At 43.5% G+C, this 17,922-nt stretch overlaps 1 protein-coding gene across 1 annotated transcript in view; it reads left to right on the top strand.

Moving 5' to 3' along the window:
* LOC101175365 (1-phosphatidylinositol 4,5-bisphosphate phosphodiesterase beta-1) overlaps positions 1–17,302 on the top strand; it is a 40,482-nt gene extending 23,180 nt beyond the window's left edge. The window contains exons 11-32 of the mRNA XM_023963072.2: positions 1–77; positions 707–789; positions 872–956; positions 1,036–1,201; positions 1,842–1,897; positions 3,332–3,428; positions 4,748–4,832; positions 5,424–5,548; positions 8,465–8,619; positions 8,767–8,934; positions 8,999–9,098; positions 11,403–11,507; positions 11,944–12,056; positions 12,135–12,285; positions 12,377–12,430; positions 13,456–13,633; positions 13,706–13,838; positions 13,913–13,989; positions 14,808–14,897; positions 14,976–15,033; positions 15,133–15,219; positions 15,349–17,302. The exon at positions 1–77 is cut by the window's left edge and continues 81 nt beyond it. Of these exons, the coding sequence (XP_023818840.1) occupies positions 1–77; positions 707–789; positions 872–956; positions 1,036–1,201; positions 1,842–1,897; positions 3,332–3,428; positions 4,748–4,832; positions 5,424–5,548; positions 8,465–8,619; positions 8,767–8,934; positions 8,999–9,098; positions 11,403–11,507; positions 11,944–12,056; positions 12,135–12,285; positions 12,377–12,430; positions 13,456–13,633; positions 13,706–13,838; positions 13,913–13,989; positions 14,808–14,897; positions 14,976–15,033; positions 15,133–15,219; positions 15,349–15,501 (2,396 nt within the window). The 3' untranslated portion in view covers positions 15,502–17,302. The remainder of the gene's footprint in view (positions 78–706; positions 790–871; positions 957–1,035; positions 1,202–1,841; positions 1,898–3,331; positions 3,429–4,747; positions 4,833–5,423; positions 5,549–8,464; positions 8,620–8,766; positions 8,935–8,998; positions 9,099–11,402; positions 11,508–11,943; positions 12,057–12,134; positions 12,286–12,376; positions 12,431–13,455; positions 13,634–13,705; positions 13,839–13,912; positions 13,990–14,807; positions 14,898–14,975; positions 15,034–15,132; positions 15,220–15,348) is intronic.
* The last annotated feature ends 620 nt before the right edge of the window (positions 17,303–17,922 follow it).

The following is a 17,922-nucleotide window of genomic DNA, read 5'->3' as shown; positions in this document are numbered from 1 at the left end:
TGTGGAAAGGACGAACTGCAGAGGAGGAGCCCGTCATAACACACGGCTTCACTATGACGTCTGAAATCTCATTTAAGGTCAGCCAGTAACGTCCAGTCTTACTGTTGTCTGAGTTGGTGAAGTTTTGTTTGTCACTGCTCATGCAGTTTGTTTGTGTTTAGACAGTTACTTGTAGTTGATGTTACAAAAACCTCCACACAGAAAGAACACAGCTGACGTTTGAGTGCTGAGAAGACTCTGGAAAAACCTGTTTCCCTGTTTGGATTGAGGCAGAGATACTTCAGATCTTCATTCTTATCTCCAGTTAGGAGTTTCCAACCTTTTCTGTCATGAAAGCTTCTTTGCTAAACTTTGTGTTCCCCTCCAGGAATAACACGAGATAACAGGATATTCATCGAGGAGAGTTTCAGTGTTTGAATTCTTAGAGAAGAGCACTTTTGACTGAATGCTCTACTGAAGCCTCAGATGAGTCTGCTGTTTTTGGAGAGCTGCTGCCAGACCTACAGACAGTCTCATGTCATTTTCATCAAACTGTTGAGGTTCATCTTTTGCAGCTGAAGAAGACTGTGAGATCACAGTTAGAACATTTAGTATGATTAGCATTGCCTGGTTCGGACAGCCTGTTAGTCATCGTTTTTCCTGGATGGTCCTGGATCCAAGGGTGTAATGCGATCCTTTCAAAGTGACTTAAACTTCTATTTTGTAGGAGGTGATCGAAGCCATTGCAGAGTGCGCCTTCAAGACTTCACTTTTCCCAGTCATCCTCTCCTTTGAAAATCATGTGGACTCGTGAGAACCTCATCATTTGTTTTTGCTTTTTACATTTGTTTGTGTTGAAATGTTCCTCTGATGATGAAATGTTCTGTTTCAGCTTGAAGCAGCAGGCTAAAATGGCTGAGTACTGCCGGTCCATTTTTGGAGATGCTCTGCTGATCGACCCTCTGGACAAATACCCTGTAAGACAAACTGAATGAATCTGCTTGTTCATGGCGTTCAGCGCGGCTCACCTGTCTCCCTTGCTGTGTGTCATGGCAGCTGGAAGCCGGGGTTGCGCTGCCCAGTCCTTTGGAGCTGATGGGAAAAATTCTCATTAAGAACAAGAAATCTCACAAACCCTGCAGCAGCACAGACACCAAGAGACCAATCGACCAACCTGCCAATCAAATTTACGAACCGCTGTCTCCTAGCAACAACACAGGAGGTATAAAACCAGACAAAGGGACCGTTATCACATTCAGCTTTGACAGTCAGATCATAAAATGGTGATTTTTCTGCGTGATGCTGGAAAGATGTCAGTTAGACTTTGAGTTTAAACATTTTTATGGAAAGACTCGTCAGTGATCAAGCTGTCATCTTGCTATGGGCAGACGGTAGAGGCTTGGTGATTAAAAGCCTCCGTGTCCAGATTGACTTCTTCAGCCCTTTGACACCTCAGCAGAAGGCCTCTGTAAATAAGTGAAAGGGCATTTGTGATGAGATCAGAGACCGTGAACAGTCCATGTTTGTTTTCAAGTCTTTGGTTTGTGGACCTTAAAACAGGTCCATGTTCAGAGTGAAAACAAGGCATCCTTCATGATCCTGGAGACCAGCCACTCATGGCTCTCAGAGCAGCTGAAGCACAGCTTCACGCCTCTGAGGCTTTCTGGTTGAAGTCTTTGTCTCACAGAGTCAAAATGACAGCTTCACTAAAGCCTCATGGCCAGTCCTGTCATAGACTGGAGGTAATCTAACTGCAGTGAAGTGTTGATGAATCAATGCAGCTTTAACACAAAGTTAGTCTTTTTTGCTCATGTGGAGAAGACGAGGCGATGAGATGGTGAAGTCCTGTTTGATTTTAACAGACATTGAGGCTGAGAGTGAAGAAGAAGATGATGATGACGATGATGATGGTAAAAAGGTCAGAGCTGACAGAGGCCCCCCCCTCCACTGTGTTATTGTTCACCAGTGTGTCACGGCTTTACAGCTGTCATTGTTGATCCAGTTGTGAACATTTGTGCTTTTGGTTTCATGCTTTTCTGTCGTCACCTCCATTGGTCATCTATACTCTTCCTGTCTGATTTGGCTTGTGGTTTAGAACCTCTTGGGTGGACTCGGCTGGTTTCTCCTGCTGCTTAACCTCAGGTTGAGATGTTTTACAGGTTTTGACACTGATACAGGTAGGGTAACAGGAGAACTCAAACCCATGGAGTTCAAATGCTTGACTGGTGACATGAAATGGTCCCTCAGGTATGAATGTAAGTGTGTTTGGTTATCCGTCTCTGTGTGGTGCTGTGATGGACTGGAGAACTTTCCATGTTGTACCACACCTCCGCCACACAGTCTCTGGGTAAGTTCCAGCATCCCTGTGACCTTGAACTGAACTAAACAGGTTTAGAAGATAAATGGTGTTCAGCAAGAGTATCACATTAAGTTGCTGTTCCAAAAGAACTTGTCAAGGATCTGCTTCTAAAATGAACAAGCAAACAAGGCAAAAGAAGACCAACTTATTACAAATTAACTCAGGTACATCACGCAGACATCTTGAACAAAGCACCACGTTAGAAACAAGAGACAGCTGTGGGTCTGTTTACACAAGTCTATACTGACCTGTACTGGATCCTGATGCCAGTCCGACGGTGAGAAACTAACGGTGAAGGGCTCAAATAGCAGGAGACTAAGCTTACATTCAGGAACTGAAAAACTTCAATAAACATGAACACAAGAAGAAACAATGGGTTGAGAAAGCAGATGACCTGAAAACCAGACTCTTAAATGCACTAAGGATTACTGTCAAATGAAACCAGATGAAACTGCAAGACACTATAGGACCAAGACAACTCTATTTAAAAAAAGCAAAACAAAGGGCACAATCTTCAGACCAGCATCTCCCTAACCAGCACCCACTTCGTCCAGAACCATCAAAGATGACAGAAATAAAGACAAGAGCTGCAGAAACTTGTCACACATGTTCTCCTGATCAAAAATAACACCAGAAACCCAACTTGACTATCGACCACAGTTTATTTTATAAACAATGTATCTGCTGTGTCACTCTAACACCTATTGATAAGCATTCTTCAGAATAAGCCGCTTTGAGCTTCATAATGAAACCTACACAGAGAGAACCTTGGTGGGTCTCCATCTTGAAAACACAAGAAAGTTTACAAGTAAATGAAAAAAGCATGACAAGAACATGGACAAGCAGAAGTTTGCATGTGTATGGGCATGTAGGTGACGTCAGCCGTGTGTTTGTGTTGCAGTAATGGCTTCAGCACATCTTTTCAAGCGTTGGTGTTCGTTGTCCTCCATCCATTCGTTCTGTAAACTCACTCCTATGGTTTTTTGTGCCTAGGGCTCAGCAGAGCGGGAGGCCGTGGCAACAGAAGAAATGTCCACTCTGGTAAACTACGTCCAGCCAACCAAGTTCAACTCTTTTGAGGCATCAAAGAGTAAGAGGAGGAATCTTCTGACCCTACCAGCTGGCATGATTCTATTTGTCTTTGTAGTAATCAAATTTTATTGGCCCTTGAGGGCCACATTGCAGTTTTCGCAGACTGACTGTCTCTGTAGTGTTTACACTAACTTCAGATAAGTTGGTGTGGAGCTTTCCTTTAAACGAGTCTTGTTAGCAGCAAAAAAGAGACTGAGAGCTGCTTAACAGAAAACAATAGACAACCCAACTGCTCTAATAGTTTTCAAGCCGATTTTTATGCAGCCGCACTCAACCTGTGTTCATCTGTGCAGAGCCACACATAGTTCTCAAACTTGACAGGGACTGGTTTAACTGTTCCATCTTCACTTTGAAAACATGACATGAATCTATCACATCTGTACATTTTTTGTCCTGTAGTTTCAGTTCAAACGTAGCTTTTCAGGTTTTTTTTTAAATAATTCCTACTTTTAATAATGACAGTCTCAGATGAGTTCTGCATCATGCAAACATGGAGACGAGAGTTGGCCGACCGGCCCACGTTATCGCTGCAGTCTGCGAATGCATGAAGCTAAAGTCTATCCAAAAGATACACAGAGGCTGACTTCAGGGACGAGGTCAGCTTTCTGTACAAAAATACACAATGACCACATGAATGTTCTGAGGGTAATCCTAATCAGAATTTTACACAACACTTTAGGTAAAAGATATGACCTAACAATAACATTTTTGCTTTTCTAAATAGAATAAAAGACTTTACTCATTTAAAGTCCTGCCATTTACAGACAAGGGGTTTTGTTACGCCAATCATGTTACCATGACAACCTGCCAAGATGGTGCTCTTCTCCATTAAGTCACACATCTGCAGCTCTGTTCCCTCAGATCAACCCAGTTAAAGTTGACCAACTTTCAACACAAATGTGTGTTAGTTAACGTTACCTTGGCAACAGTGTGCGGGGTGTTTGAACATCAGTTAAACAGAGTAGAACAATGCATATTAAACCATTTCTATTTTTACTTCAGATTTTAATACTATTTAAAAAATACTTTAGTAATCCAAAGCCCCATTCACATATTGCCAATGCTGTTACCATGACAACAGAAAGGTTTGTCAAGCTTATTATTACAGTTTTTACAGAAACAATCAAAAATGCTGAAACAAATTTTAGCTTCAAGCTTGAAACCCTTCTATTCTGGATCTGGGTTTTGCTATGTTTCCACAGCAACCGCCAAAACTTCAAGAAAAAAACTCCAAACAAAGCACGGAATTAAAGAGAGGGAAAGTGATTTTTCCTTCAGGGAGGTGACATGCTGGTGTTTTTGTACTTGTGTGTGCAGAGGCCGCCCGCTGTTACCACATGTCGTCTTTTGTGGAGACCAAAGCTTTGGAGCACCTCACAAAGTCACCAGTGGAGTTTGTGGAGTATCCTTGGCAACTGACACTGCTCACCATGGCAACTGCCTCTATACGCAATTTCCTTCAGCTGCTATTTTGTGTCTTCAGAAGTTTGAGCCGTTTCAGAGTCCACAGCTGACATTTAATCAAAAAGTGTGAGATCTAAATAAAAACCACTTTTATGAGGACAAATAAGTCAAAGTCTTTCATCCTCTGAGTTGTCGTTTCAGTTTCATGTATGTTGCCTTTCCAAGAAGGATCTGCTGGTTGCTTCCATTAGTCTTTACCTGCATCACAGTGAAAGAGTGCAGCCTGAAGCAGCCACTGAGAGGCAATCACAGCTTAATGGACTTAGTCAAGGTTGTGCTGATTATTAAATTCATACTTATAGCTTTTCCTTGTTAATTACTTTAATAGACAATTGTAATTCGATATTTGTGAATGTTTTATATCTTTTATCCATCTTTCTTGTTTTTCTTGGTCGTTTTCTTTGTCATTTTAGTTGTAAGATGTTTATGAAACCAGGTGAATGTCATTAATATCACCTGTTTGACCCCAGTAAAAAACAGAAATAAAAAATGTGTGTAAGTCTTTGATCCATAACCTGCAATTATCCAGATATAACAAATCCCAGCTGAGCCGTATTTATCCAAAAGGAACCAGAGTGGATTCATCAAATTTCATGCCTCAGCTTTTCTGGAACGCTGGATGTCAGCTGGTGGCTCTCAACTACCAGACTATTGGTAACAGAAACGCCAACAGCATGACCATATCCAAAGGGGAAGTAATGGCTGACAAATGTTGTTTCATGTTTGGAGGTTTTCTATGCAGCTCTAAGCCTCAGAAGTTTTCTGTGTCCATGGGAGCTCTCCTTTATTGGAAAAGTTTATTTTATTTTTTTTGTCGTGACCCAGAGCTCATGACCATAGGTGATTATCGGAACGAAGATCGACCAGTAAATTAAGAGCTGTTTAATAAAGAGTAACAGCCTCAGCTCTCTTTTCTCCACAACAAACCAATACAGCAGCCGCATAACAGCGGGTGCTGCTCCAATCCACCTGTCTATCTCTCACTCCAATCTTTCCTCACTCGTGCACAAGACCCCAAGATATTTAAACTCCTCCACCTGGGGCAGGAGCACTCCGCCCACCCAAAGAGGGCAAACTAGCTTTTTCCAGTGGTGCTGAGCCTCACGTCAGGCCCTTGACACTCTGCTGCAAACCGCTCCAATGCATGCTGGAGGTCCTGGCTCGATGAAGCCAACAGAACATCATCTGCAAAGAGCAGAGAGGAAATCTTGTGGTTCCCAAACCAGAGCCCCTCCAGCCCCTGCCTGTGCCTAGAAATTCTATCCATAAAGATTATGAACAGAACCAGTGATAAAGGGCATCTCTGCTGGAGTCCAATATGCACCAGGAACAGGTCTGACTTACTACCGGGTATGCGAACCAAGTATCTGCTCCAGTCATTCAGAGACCGGACAGCCCTCCGTAAGGCTCCCAGACCCCATAGTCCCAGTGCACCCAAGACAGGACACCACGGGGATGCAGTCTAATGCCTTCTCCTAATCCATAAAACACATGTGGACTGGATGAGCCAACTCCCACAAACCCTCCCAGTACCCTACAAAGGGTGTAGAACTTTGACTATTGGACAGACATTCCTCTCCAATACCTTGGCATAGATTTTTCCAGAGAGACTGAGGAGTGCGATTCCCCGGTAGGTAGAACATACCCTCTGCTCCCTCTTCTTAAAAAAGGGAACCCCCACCCCTTTCTGCCACTCCAGTGGTACAGTTTCCGACTGCTACGCAATACTGCAGTGACATGTCAGCCAAGACACTCCCACAACATCCAGAGACTTCAGCTTGGGTGATGACAGCCCCATCCCAAAGTTTTCAGCCTCTGAGTCCTCAAGAAAAGGCTTGTCAGCAGAATTGAGGAGATCCTCGAAGTATTCCTTCCACCGCCCGACAATGTCCCCATTTGAAGTCAACAGCTCCCCACCTGCACTAAAACAAACGCTGCCTGCAGGAAACTGCTTTCCTCCCCTCAGGCGTCAGTTTGTCAGAGTCTCTTTATAGTCAAGAAATAGTCCGTCTCCATGGCCTCACTGAATTCCTCCCAGGACTTAGTCTTCCGCTGCCTGTCAGCTGCCTCTGGAGTCCCACAAGCTAGTCAGGCTTGGTAGAACACCTTCTTCAGCTTGACAGCATCCCTCACTTCCAGCAGCCACCGCTGGGTTCAGCCCACAACAAGCACCAAAGACCTTGCGACCACAGCTACGAACGGCAGCCCAGACAAAAGAGGTGGAAAACATGGTCCACTCGACTCAATGTCACCAACCCTCCCCTATAACTGTTTGAAATTCTCCCGTATGTGGGAGTTGAAGACTTCCCTGACGGAGGGCTCACCCAGACGTTCCCAAAAGACCATTACAGTACGTTTAGGTCTGCCAAGTTATTTCGGCCTCCGATCCCACCAGCGAATCCAACTCACCACCAGGTAGTGATCAGTGGGCAGCTCTCCCCTTCTCTTTACTTAAGTGTCCAAGGCCCGAGGCTGAAGGTTGATAAAAGGACTACAAAGTCAATCATCGATATCTTGCCGACGTTGTCCTGATGCCAGGTCTATTTATGGACACCCTTGTGGCACCTCCATGAATAAAAATAACGCCATCCGTACATCACTACCAAATCTGTTGTCCTGATTGGTCAAAGTTCAAATGGTTTAACTTTTGACCAGTGTTCAATGGATGTGTGTTTTGTACGTAGGGCCCAAAAACGGATTTTCAAACTTGCATAGAGACATGTGAATGGAAGAGTTTTGAATGCAGAGCCCAGCCCAAAACATGCATTTACACGTGTTTGTATAGACCTTTCATTGGAAGCAGTTGGGTGAACGTGTGTTGCTGAGGCCGGTGTGATCATAGCATTACCCGTTCATCTGCATCCTCTTCACTCATACCAACCATATCCTCCACCTCTACAAAAATGAACCTCCTTTTTGGTGATCTTCCTTACCTCTTCCCCGGTAGCTCCAACTTCAGTATCCTTTTACCAATATCACCACTGTCCCGCCTTTCAATGTGCCCAAACCATTTCCATTTGCTTTCCTGCAATTATCTCCAGAACATCTACCATGATCTGTTCCTTTGATGTACTCAGTCATCATCCTAAGCATCCTGGTCACTCCCAAAGAGAACCTCAACATCTTCATCTCTGCATCAAAGTCACTGTCTCCAACTAAAGTTTTAAGGAAAAACCCAACAGTTTGGCACCCTCCTCTGGTCTTGTGACAAGTTTGCAAAGTAAAGTTGGTGACCCCACTTACGGCCAAATGTCACCATTGCAGCTCCACATTATATTATCACACAATGAAGTCCCAAAATAGGATTTACTTATCATTTCATGAAGATTGACAAACATTGCTTGAAAAAATCTGAATGAGCACCCTAACAGAAAGCTTCTTTGGTCTCCTCCATTCATCCAATTTCTAAACCCGCAGAATTCCTTTTGGGGTCATGGTGGGGCTGCTGAAGCCAACCCAGTAACTGTTCGACTTTGAACAGGACTTTAGTTGGCTTCATGTAGATAAACTGAAACTAGACATGATTCAAAACCAAAGTCTGAAAGAACTGAGTATGTGTTTGTGTTCCAGATCTGTCCATGCAGCTTAACCTGTTCATGTTTGAGTACAACGGCCGGAGTGGCTACAGGCTGAAGCCAGAGTTCATGAGGCGTCCAGACAAACACTTTGACCCTTTTACTGAGAACACAGTTGACGGCATCGTGGCAAACACTCTGTCTGTGAAGGTACAGGTTCAGGTCGACACTGGATCATATGGATGGGGAGGAATACTATTTTTTACCGTCCTCAGGAGAATGTGGATTCCTACTACACTATTGAGATTCATTTGTTGATGATTATGTCATTTCTTGTGTTTCTTTGGTCTGCTTCAGGTCATTTCAGGACAGTTTCTGACTGAGCGCAGAGTGGGGGTGTATGTGGAGGTGGAGATGTTTGGACTTCCTGCAGACACCAGAAGAAAAGCTCTAAAGACTAAAACCTCTCAGAACAACAATGCCATCAACCCAGTGTGGGACGAGGAGCCGATTGTCTTCAAAAAGGTGAGGAACACCAGTGAAGTAGCCAAGTCAAACATCAGGACTGAGAGGAACTTCTGCTCCACAGGTGATCCTGCCCACACTCGCTTCTCTGAGAATCGCTGCATTTGAGGAGGGAGGGAAATTCATTGGCCATCACATTATTCCGGTGTCTGCCATCAGACCAGGTGTGTTCCCATTTTGCCACAAAGCTTCAGTCCTTTCCTATGAAACCATGGAGGTGTTTGACACATCCGGCATGGTCCTTGCCTGGCAGCCGCACAGTGCTCCTGGCATTTTCTGTCCAGCTTTATGCACCATTATGCCATATTGCATTTGTCACATAATCTCTTCCTGACAAGTCCCAACAGCACATGTGCAGCACACCTGAACAATTAGGAAAGCCCAAGCTAAATTTTAATCCCAAAGAGGTTGATTTATGATTTGGTAAAAACAAGACGGGGTGGCTAGTTAGAGAGATCCCCCCTCCACTCCAGAGGAATAAACTATAGCTGGTTATTTGTTGCAACTTTAATGATCTAGCCACCAAACCAAATAACAGCATAACTTGGCAGCATTCTTCTGAACTTGTGGTATTGTTTGCCCCTTGTGTTTTGGTTTCAGTGTCCTTGTGAGATTTGTTCAGTGCATGTTGGCTGTGACTTCTCCTGGATGCCCTGCCGCCCTGGGTTTACCCGGAGACTGTCACAGCTGAAACGTCGACTCCAGAAAAGTTTGATAAAAAGTTGGTATTTTTTAGGTGGAGATGTAAGAACTGTTGAAAAAATGTTATCTCAGTTTGTGAGAGCCCACCGCTCTCACAAACTGGAGTCAGCATCCCTGACAACTGTAGTTTTTTTTTCTACTTGAGTTAACATAAATTATGAATTATTTCATTCCAGTCGTTCAGTTGCCTTTGTGAATGTACGTCCATAGAAACTAAAGGATACATTCTTCTGTTTCCTGTGTTGAAAGTCCCACTCCGATCATCTTTTGATCTATTTTCAAAGCATTCCCATTGGTTTTTAAATTACAGTTAAGCTGTTTATAGACAAAATCAAAAACCCAGAGCAGCAAGAGTCCATTGACAGTTCACCTCTGAGTTGTGGGCGGGACTATTGGCACAGAACAACCCTGCCCACCCCCCACCATCACTGTGGGTTTTCTGTTCACACTCTCTCCCACTGGCTTGCAGCCCCTCACAACCCCAATCTAACAGTAACGGTGCTACAAAAATGGCAAGCAATATTGGAGCTTTTCATCCGTCCAGTTTAGATCCAGATTCCGGCTCATGGATCTATTTGTCTGCATTTGTCTGGATGAATCAGAATGGAGCAGAGCAGGGAACTTGTGGCCCCCTATTTGTAGCACCTACATAAGTTACAAGTTTTTTCCAACTGCATTTTTTCATCTGCTCCTGATTCACAATAATTTAAATAAAGAAATACTCAAGAATGCATTTTTAATCTCAATATTCTTTTTTTATGTCCTTCATCATCAGTAGCAACTAAATGTTAGTCATTCAAGTTGTGTTACTGTCAAATTCTCGTGAAACAGTCTTGTATGGTATATGAAAAGCCATTTGACTTAAAGTTTTTCTGGATGACTTTAAATGTGACCACTGACCAAAACATTTACATCACTTTGATGGTCACTAATGATGAAACATCACATCTGTTAATTATTAATTAACATTTTCAGATTTCTGTTTAGTACAAGATAATACCAGGACAAGTTAGGATGAAAGGGTTGGTCAGAAGCAAATGTGTGGTCGTGTGTGCCCACAAGGACCTGGATGTTGAGGTTTTTGTTGGAACTGAAAGACTTTATTAGTCATGTTAGCATCGCTCTCACAAGAAAGTGGGGACAGTAAAACTGCATTATGGGGGCTGGTTGGTTTAATTGACAATGTTTATGTTTACGCCTCTACGCTTGTTTGGCTGACACAATTTGATGGTGGAAGTGAGAGCTTTTGGTCTACAGTAAGTGGGGGTGATTGCACATTGTGGCCGTGTCGAGAAAAAGGTAAAGGAATTCAAGGGGTTTGAGGAATTTGCATGATTGCAACACTGTGAAATCTTGGAGAGACAGACATATAGCTTAAAACAATTGTATATGCCTAAGTGACGTCAAAGATGTCATTTTTGAATTCCCCCGACCATTCCTGACATGAACATCTGCCATCATTATAGACAGCAGGGGTTCGTTCAAATGGTCGGCACATGAATTTATGGACTCCAGTTTAAGTCTGTCATTTGAAAGCAGAAACCTGAATGATAGTAAATAATACATGGTCTGTGTTTTGGTGGAAAAAGTGAAAATCCAGCAGTAATCATGGGTTTTAATGGTAAGCCTGAAAATGAGTGGACAAGCAGCTGTCTAACAAACCCTTTTTCCACTTGAATGAAGCTCAGATAATCTGGAGATGTGTGGTGGCAGAACAGTCAAATACATGAGAAGAACAAAGGAATGAAGCACATGTTCCTCTGCAGGGTACCGTTACATCGGCCTAAGGAACGAGAGGAATCAGTCGCTGATGCTGCCGGCCGTGTTCGTCTACATTGAGGTCAAAGATTACGTCCCTGACACTTTTGCAGGTACAGACTGTAAAACCTGTTGTTGCTCTGTCTTTACAATAACTGTGGTGACAGAGAGGAACTTCACATTGATTCATGTTTTCTGACCAGAGCAGCTTCAGCACCCTCTGGATTTGGTTCAGATGCAGGACTTCTGTTCTGTTTTTAGCAGTCTGAATGAATCTGAATTCTTTTTATCGACAGCACAAGAAGCCTTAATGCCATTAATAGTAACTCAAACCTCTTTGTAGTTCCTTAAAGCACGGACAATCGTAACTCATGATTTTCTGTGACATTTTCCCCCCTCTGCAACATAGTTTAAGTGAGTCAAGGGATAACGTTTGAAACTGCTTGAAGCTTTTGTTTTGTCTGTTTTCTTGACAGGGATTTTGAATTTACAGCTTTGCTGAAAGGATGTTTTTCCTCATCCCAGCTTTGTCTTTTCTTTTTCCTGCAGACGTGATTGAAGCGCTCTCAAACCCAATCCGATACGTCAACCTGCTGGAGCAAAGATCTAAACAGCTGGCAGCTTTGACTCTGGAGGATGGCGAGGAGGAGGCACAGACAGAGGTGACTTCTCTTTAAATCTTTTTTGCTTCTTTAAAGTCTCATGGGATCATCTGGAGGTTTGCTTGTGTCGTCCTGCAGGATGAGGCTGACAGCACCACAGAGAAACGAGCCGACCTCAAACCTGCTACGGTGGAAAACGGCCTCAGCCCCACCTCGAGCCAGGCAGGCCACACCCCTGCTGCCACAACTCCTAAAGCCTCCTCAGCCAATCAGCAAGCAGCTGCTGCAGGTCACAAATACACTTCAATGCAAATACAGCACAAAAACTTGTTTCTGAAACATCTGGTTTTTGATGTTTCCTCATCGTTTCTGAATTTTAGATCCAGCAAAAGCGTCAGTGAAGACAGAAGACCTGGTTTTGAGTGTTTTGATAGGTTGGTGTTTCGCTTACTCTGAGCCTTCATCCATAAATTTAAGATAACACCAAAAATCCGATTTTCATTAAATTCCCACATTTATGCACATCGGTTTCCCAGTTTTGGGAGAGGGCGTGTGTAGGTCTGTCAATCTGCTTTGGCAGTCCTATCACAGCTTCTCCTTCTCTTTGTGTGCTTTTGTGATCTAAACGCCATCAGTATAGAAGAAAGATTCAAACTTGTTATATTACTGCCCCCTGCAAAGCTAAAAAAAACTTATCTTAGGAAACGCTCCCTGTTCCCTTTGACGTGATCTCCCGCTCTGTTCCCATGGTGGGGGTCACGGGGGGGGGGGGGGGGGGGGGGTGTGTCCTGGGTGCCTGCCGGTGGACGGCTGCTCTGTCTGCTGTGGCTCTAGGGGGGTATCTGGGGTCAAGTACATATCAGGAAACACACAGCCATTCAATCTACATGCTCATTCCTTCTGGTTAAACACGGATGGAATGGATGTTTTGTTGTTTTTTTGTTGGATGTGTAATCCCGTGTTTTCATGGCTGTGAATCCACTGGAGATGCCGGTCGGAGTGATGTGAGGCAGGAGTCTTCTATAGATACCTGGATTTTGTATTAAGACTTTTAAACAGTTGTATGAATGCCGTGTGATGGTGTGTACGTGTGTGTGAGCATCAACGCATGGAATGGAATTGTAAAAGCAAAGCATGTTCATCACATGAGGCACTCAGCTGCTATCTGTGTTCATCTGCAGGACAGGTAAAAAAAATATCACACATTTATTTTCATTGTAGATGAAAAACTATCATTTTTTCTAGTCTAGTGAACTTTTTTGGAAAAAGAAACACTTATTGCGATCGACGGATGTTTATAGAAAACACTTTTTCCCCCTTTTGATATGCAATGTGAGTAAAGTGTCCCGCGTCTCTGTCTGGAATAGTAGTGGAATAAGTTAGGTGGGGGGTGGGGGGTGGGGTGGGGGGTTACACTATTTTATTTGTGAGTGGGGAAACATCATAACTTGTTCTGCAGAGGTTCCTCCGTGCTTACTGGAACACCTGCAGCAGTCCAAACTTTACTCAAAGGAGCAGAGGCGTCAGTTCAAGGAACTGAAGGAGCTGAGCAGGAGACACCAGAAGAAAACCTCAGAGCTCCTCAGAGAGTTCAACAACAAATACAAGAAGATGGCCCGGCAGTGCAGCAAGAGCCGGTATGTCCCCACTGAGGGTTTGTAGTAAAGATTAGCATTTGATTCAGTGCATGATGGAAACTTTGTGTTCAGAGCTTCGTCCTCAGAAAGTGAGAAAGACGAGCGTCTGCAGCAGCTGAGAGAGGATCAGCATCAGCAACTCCTGGCTCTGCGGCAGGAACAGTTCTACAGCCAGAAGTACCTGCAGAAGGAGCACATAAAAACGGTAGTTCCTTGCTTTCAGACCCCCTCAGCTCCACTGCACACACTTCCTCTGCCTCAATCATCTCCTTTCTTCAGCTGACAGAACGTCTAAGCAGCCTGGCTGAGGAGAGCCACCGGGGGCAGATGAAGAAACTCAAGGACATCTGCGACAAGTAAGAACTGCACCATGCCTCAGAAGATGGACAGAATTACACCACCAAATAAGAACAGAACCAGGCACCCAAGCTAGATTAGAAATCCTCCACCAAGTCAAACAGAGCCATGCCTTCAAATGACAAGACAACCGAGTCCCAAAGTAAGAACAAAACCAAACCCCCCTCAGTCTCTGAGTGAGACCAGATCCCCTTCACCAAGTAAGAACAGCCACATACCCCCAAGTATGACCAAAATGATGCCCTTTAGTAAGAACATTCTCACACCCCAAAACATAATCAAACCCCTGAGAAAGAACAGAAGCTTGCCTCTAAACTAGATCAAAACCACCAAGTAGAAACGGAATCGTGTCCCCGAGGATGAAACGACTATACCGCTAATATGAACAGGGCCGGGCCGCAAAGCTTTACCATTTGATGTTTGAGCAGGGGACTTGGTTCTTCAGAGTCCATTCATGGCTTTAGGGGAATTGTAGCTTTTCTTACCCATGTGTTTAGTGAAATTGCATTGTTTCCTTCAAATGAACAATTATATCTAACTGACAGAGCCATTCCCCCAAGGAAGAACAGAACCCCACCCAGATAAATGTTTAGTTGTTATCATAAACCCCCCACAGCAGTATAAGTCTGCACCAGCATGCTTGGAGTAACCTGGGTTTACTCAAACCATGAGCTTTATCAAAAGCAGGGAGTGGTTCCTCCAGGGAGGAGCCTGATGGATGAGACTCTGCCCTCAAAGCACTACAGTGCAGACTAAGAGAGAAGAACTCTGTTTGGAACAAGATGGTTCATTCAAAGCATCTTTGCTGCCTCTCCAGAGAGAAAAAGGAGTTAAAGAGGCAGATGGATCGAAAGAGAACAGAGAAGATCAACCAGGCCAAGACCAAAGAGAAACATCTGGCTGAGGAGTAAGACTGTAGTTCTTTATTCTGCAGCTTACTAAACGGGCAGAGAAAACTGTTTCACCCAAACTCTTTGTGTTCTAGAGAAAAGATTGAGATCAACAAGTCTTATGTCAATGAAGTGGTCCAGAACATTAAACGGGTGAGGGCCTTGCTTTTCAGAACTGATAGTTTCTGGCTAAAAATGACTCACACTTGTATTTAACTAACCCAAACCCCTTGACGTTTTCTATGTTTGGAGCTGGAGGAGACTCAAGCGAAGCGCCATGATCAGCTGGTGGAGCAGCATGACCAGCTCCTGCAGGAGATCCAGGACCAGAAACTCAAGGTAAGAGCAGGTGGTCACATAAAAATAGACCCTGAGAGGTAAGCATGACGTTGGGTTTAGCCCCGTCAGTCCTGTGTGGTTTCTGCTCCCCCCACCCCCACACCTGAACTGAGTGCTGTGGTCCTGCAGCTTCAGGCAGCCGTGGAGGTGGAGTTTCAGGAGAAGTTCCAGCATTTGCCGGGAGAGATTCAAGACTTCCTGCAGGACAGGAGGATGGATGGCAGAAGCAGCAGCAAATCCCGCCCCTCCACCCCACATGAAACTCTGTCAGAGGTTGACTGAGGGGGGGCTGTGAGAATGATCCAGATTAGTAAGACTGTTACTTTGTGGAAGAATGTTCTTTCCTTTCTAGTTTGAGCATGCACTTTGTGTAACCAGAGGTCATCCTTTATTTTGATGGAGATTTAGTAGTTTGATGTGCATGACATCTATAAACCTATTTCTCATTTTATCTATTTATATTTTTATCTATTCATCTTTAACATTATGCTAGAGGAGAAAACATGCATGCCAGTCCTCACAGCTCCAAGTCTCTGCTGTTTTTACTTGTTTTATCCTAGAACAGACACACACAGAAACATAGACAGACACCAGCTGTTGATGAAAGTCATCAGAAAATTCTCACTTAGTCCTAAAGACACTGCAGAAACGTGTCTGTTTATTCCTAAATGCTGGATGAGCTGAACATGGGTCAAACAGAAGAAGCTGTTTCCTCCACAGAGAGGCTGAAGGCCCTCACAAATGTGAAGGAAGTCTCTGTGATTTACAGACAATGTGATCATGATGAGGCAGAAGGAGCAAATAAACACAAAATTCTAATGTCAAATAGTAGAAAACTTTCAAACAGAAGTTCAGCTTTAAACCTTACATCTTTACATCTCCCAGCCAAGCAGTTTCCCAGATCAGTTCTTCCTCTTTTAACATCAACATGTGCAACATGTGAGGAAAAACTCATAATTCTGAGATAAGAAGAGACTTTTGTCTGTGGGGGAAACTTAGGTCTGGGGTCTTCATATGCAGTTTTATTTTCATCAGCATTTGTTTCTAAAAACATTTGAAGATATCGCTGCGTTTCTGCAGCAAGTTATTTCACTTTATTACAATTAACATGGAGGAGCAGCAGCATCCTCTGCAGTCCCTCCGCCTGCTGCCCGGCCCCTCCCTTATGATGGGGGGTCTCGGTCCTTCTCCACTGCATGACTTACTTTGGTGTGAATTTCTCGTCCTCATTTCCAGCTGTTGTTTGACTGTAGTGAGAACCGCTTATATGTGTTCCCATTTGCTCCTGATCTTCCACACACACCTGCTGGAATGTTTTTAAACCTCATCCAGAGCCAGGGCTGCGTTCAACGACCTTTTTCAGGGCTCTTCTCCTCGCAGTCTCTTATTGGACGCACAGGTTTTGGTCCAGGTTTGGTTTTTGTGGCATTATGCAGAACTTGCAGCTGAGTCTTCTTTCCAAAATACCTCATAGTTGAGCACATCACCTGTTGGATCAGAGGTTTTCCAGGTCAATGTTTTGTTGAACGCAGATCTGCTGCTCTGCATGCTGGGCTTCTCCAGCAGGGACCTGCTCTCTGAACCACGATCACATGTTTTGCAAAGTGAGGATTCATTCTGGAATATCTGTGGAGGCTGGTTCACTTCCCAGAGGGAAAGTTTGCTTTCATTTGAAGTGGTCAAACTCTGAACAGGCTGATCTTGCTTCATGATGTGCCCCCCCCCCCCCCAGCAGAACTTTTCTCCTGGATGCTGTGTGAAGACTCAAAAACTGTACGTTATTTCCACTAAAAGGATGATTTGGAAGACAACAGCACTTTGATGAGGACTTTCACCCACACTTTGTCACAGTTGGTTATTGAACGGTGAACTTTATCAGTACTGATATTTAATAAATAGAGAACTCAGCGGTGTGTTTTCTTTCTGTTGGAGTTTCTTTATGGTCTTACTTTACTTTCCAACACTTCCCAAATGTTTGGATCTGCCAAACGTACCTCTCTAACATCACCTGTCACTCTACTTTGGCATGTTTCATAATTTGCATCCTCTGACATGAAAACAATAAAAAAATTATTTTCTGCAAGTGTTTGTGAAGTTATTAAAGTTTTTTGGACACATTTATATAACTCATGCTGGTACAGTCAAATGCTGAGACTTCTTTTAATTTTTTTTATTTATTTTTTTCTTCAGTAACCTGGGTCAAATCTTAAATGCATCAGAATTATTTGTTAAAATACTAACATCATAAATTGATGACTTCTGGAACCATGGAAGTGTGATGCCAACAACAGAAAATGAACACAATTTAGGTAAAAACATAAGTTTCTATGTAAGTTTTTAAAAATAAAATCCATGTAATTTCACAGTATTAGAGTTGATCATTTATAGTCTGTTTTTCTCCCTCTGGTGGTCATGCAAGGAGGCTGTGGAACATGCTCTAAACATGCTAGTTTAGTGTGCTCAAAGCAGCAGGAAGACACTCAACATTTTGTGTCAAATGTTTCAAACTGATGAGAAATGGTGGAAAAAAGCCTCTTAAATGATTATGACTGCAGCAAAGGTAGCAAGATCTCTGTCCTAAAAACTGAAAAAAAATGACGATGACATTACAAATACAGGATCAACTCTACTTGATCAACTTGTTGTTGATTATTGTAGTGAGATTGAACTCAGGCAAGAGTGTCTGATAACAGCATCTGACAC

The sequence above is a fragment of the Oryzias latipes genome, chromosome 15 (genome assembly GCF_053564925.1).
Source record: "Oryzias latipes strain Hd-rR chromosome 15, Olatipes_Hd-rR_3.1".
Taxonomy (NCBI): Eukaryota; Metazoa; Chordata; class Actinopteri; order Beloniformes; family Adrianichthyidae; genus Oryzias; species Oryzias latipes.
Note: the sequence above shows the minus strand (reverse complement) of the source record. Positions and strands in the feature narration are given on the sequence as shown.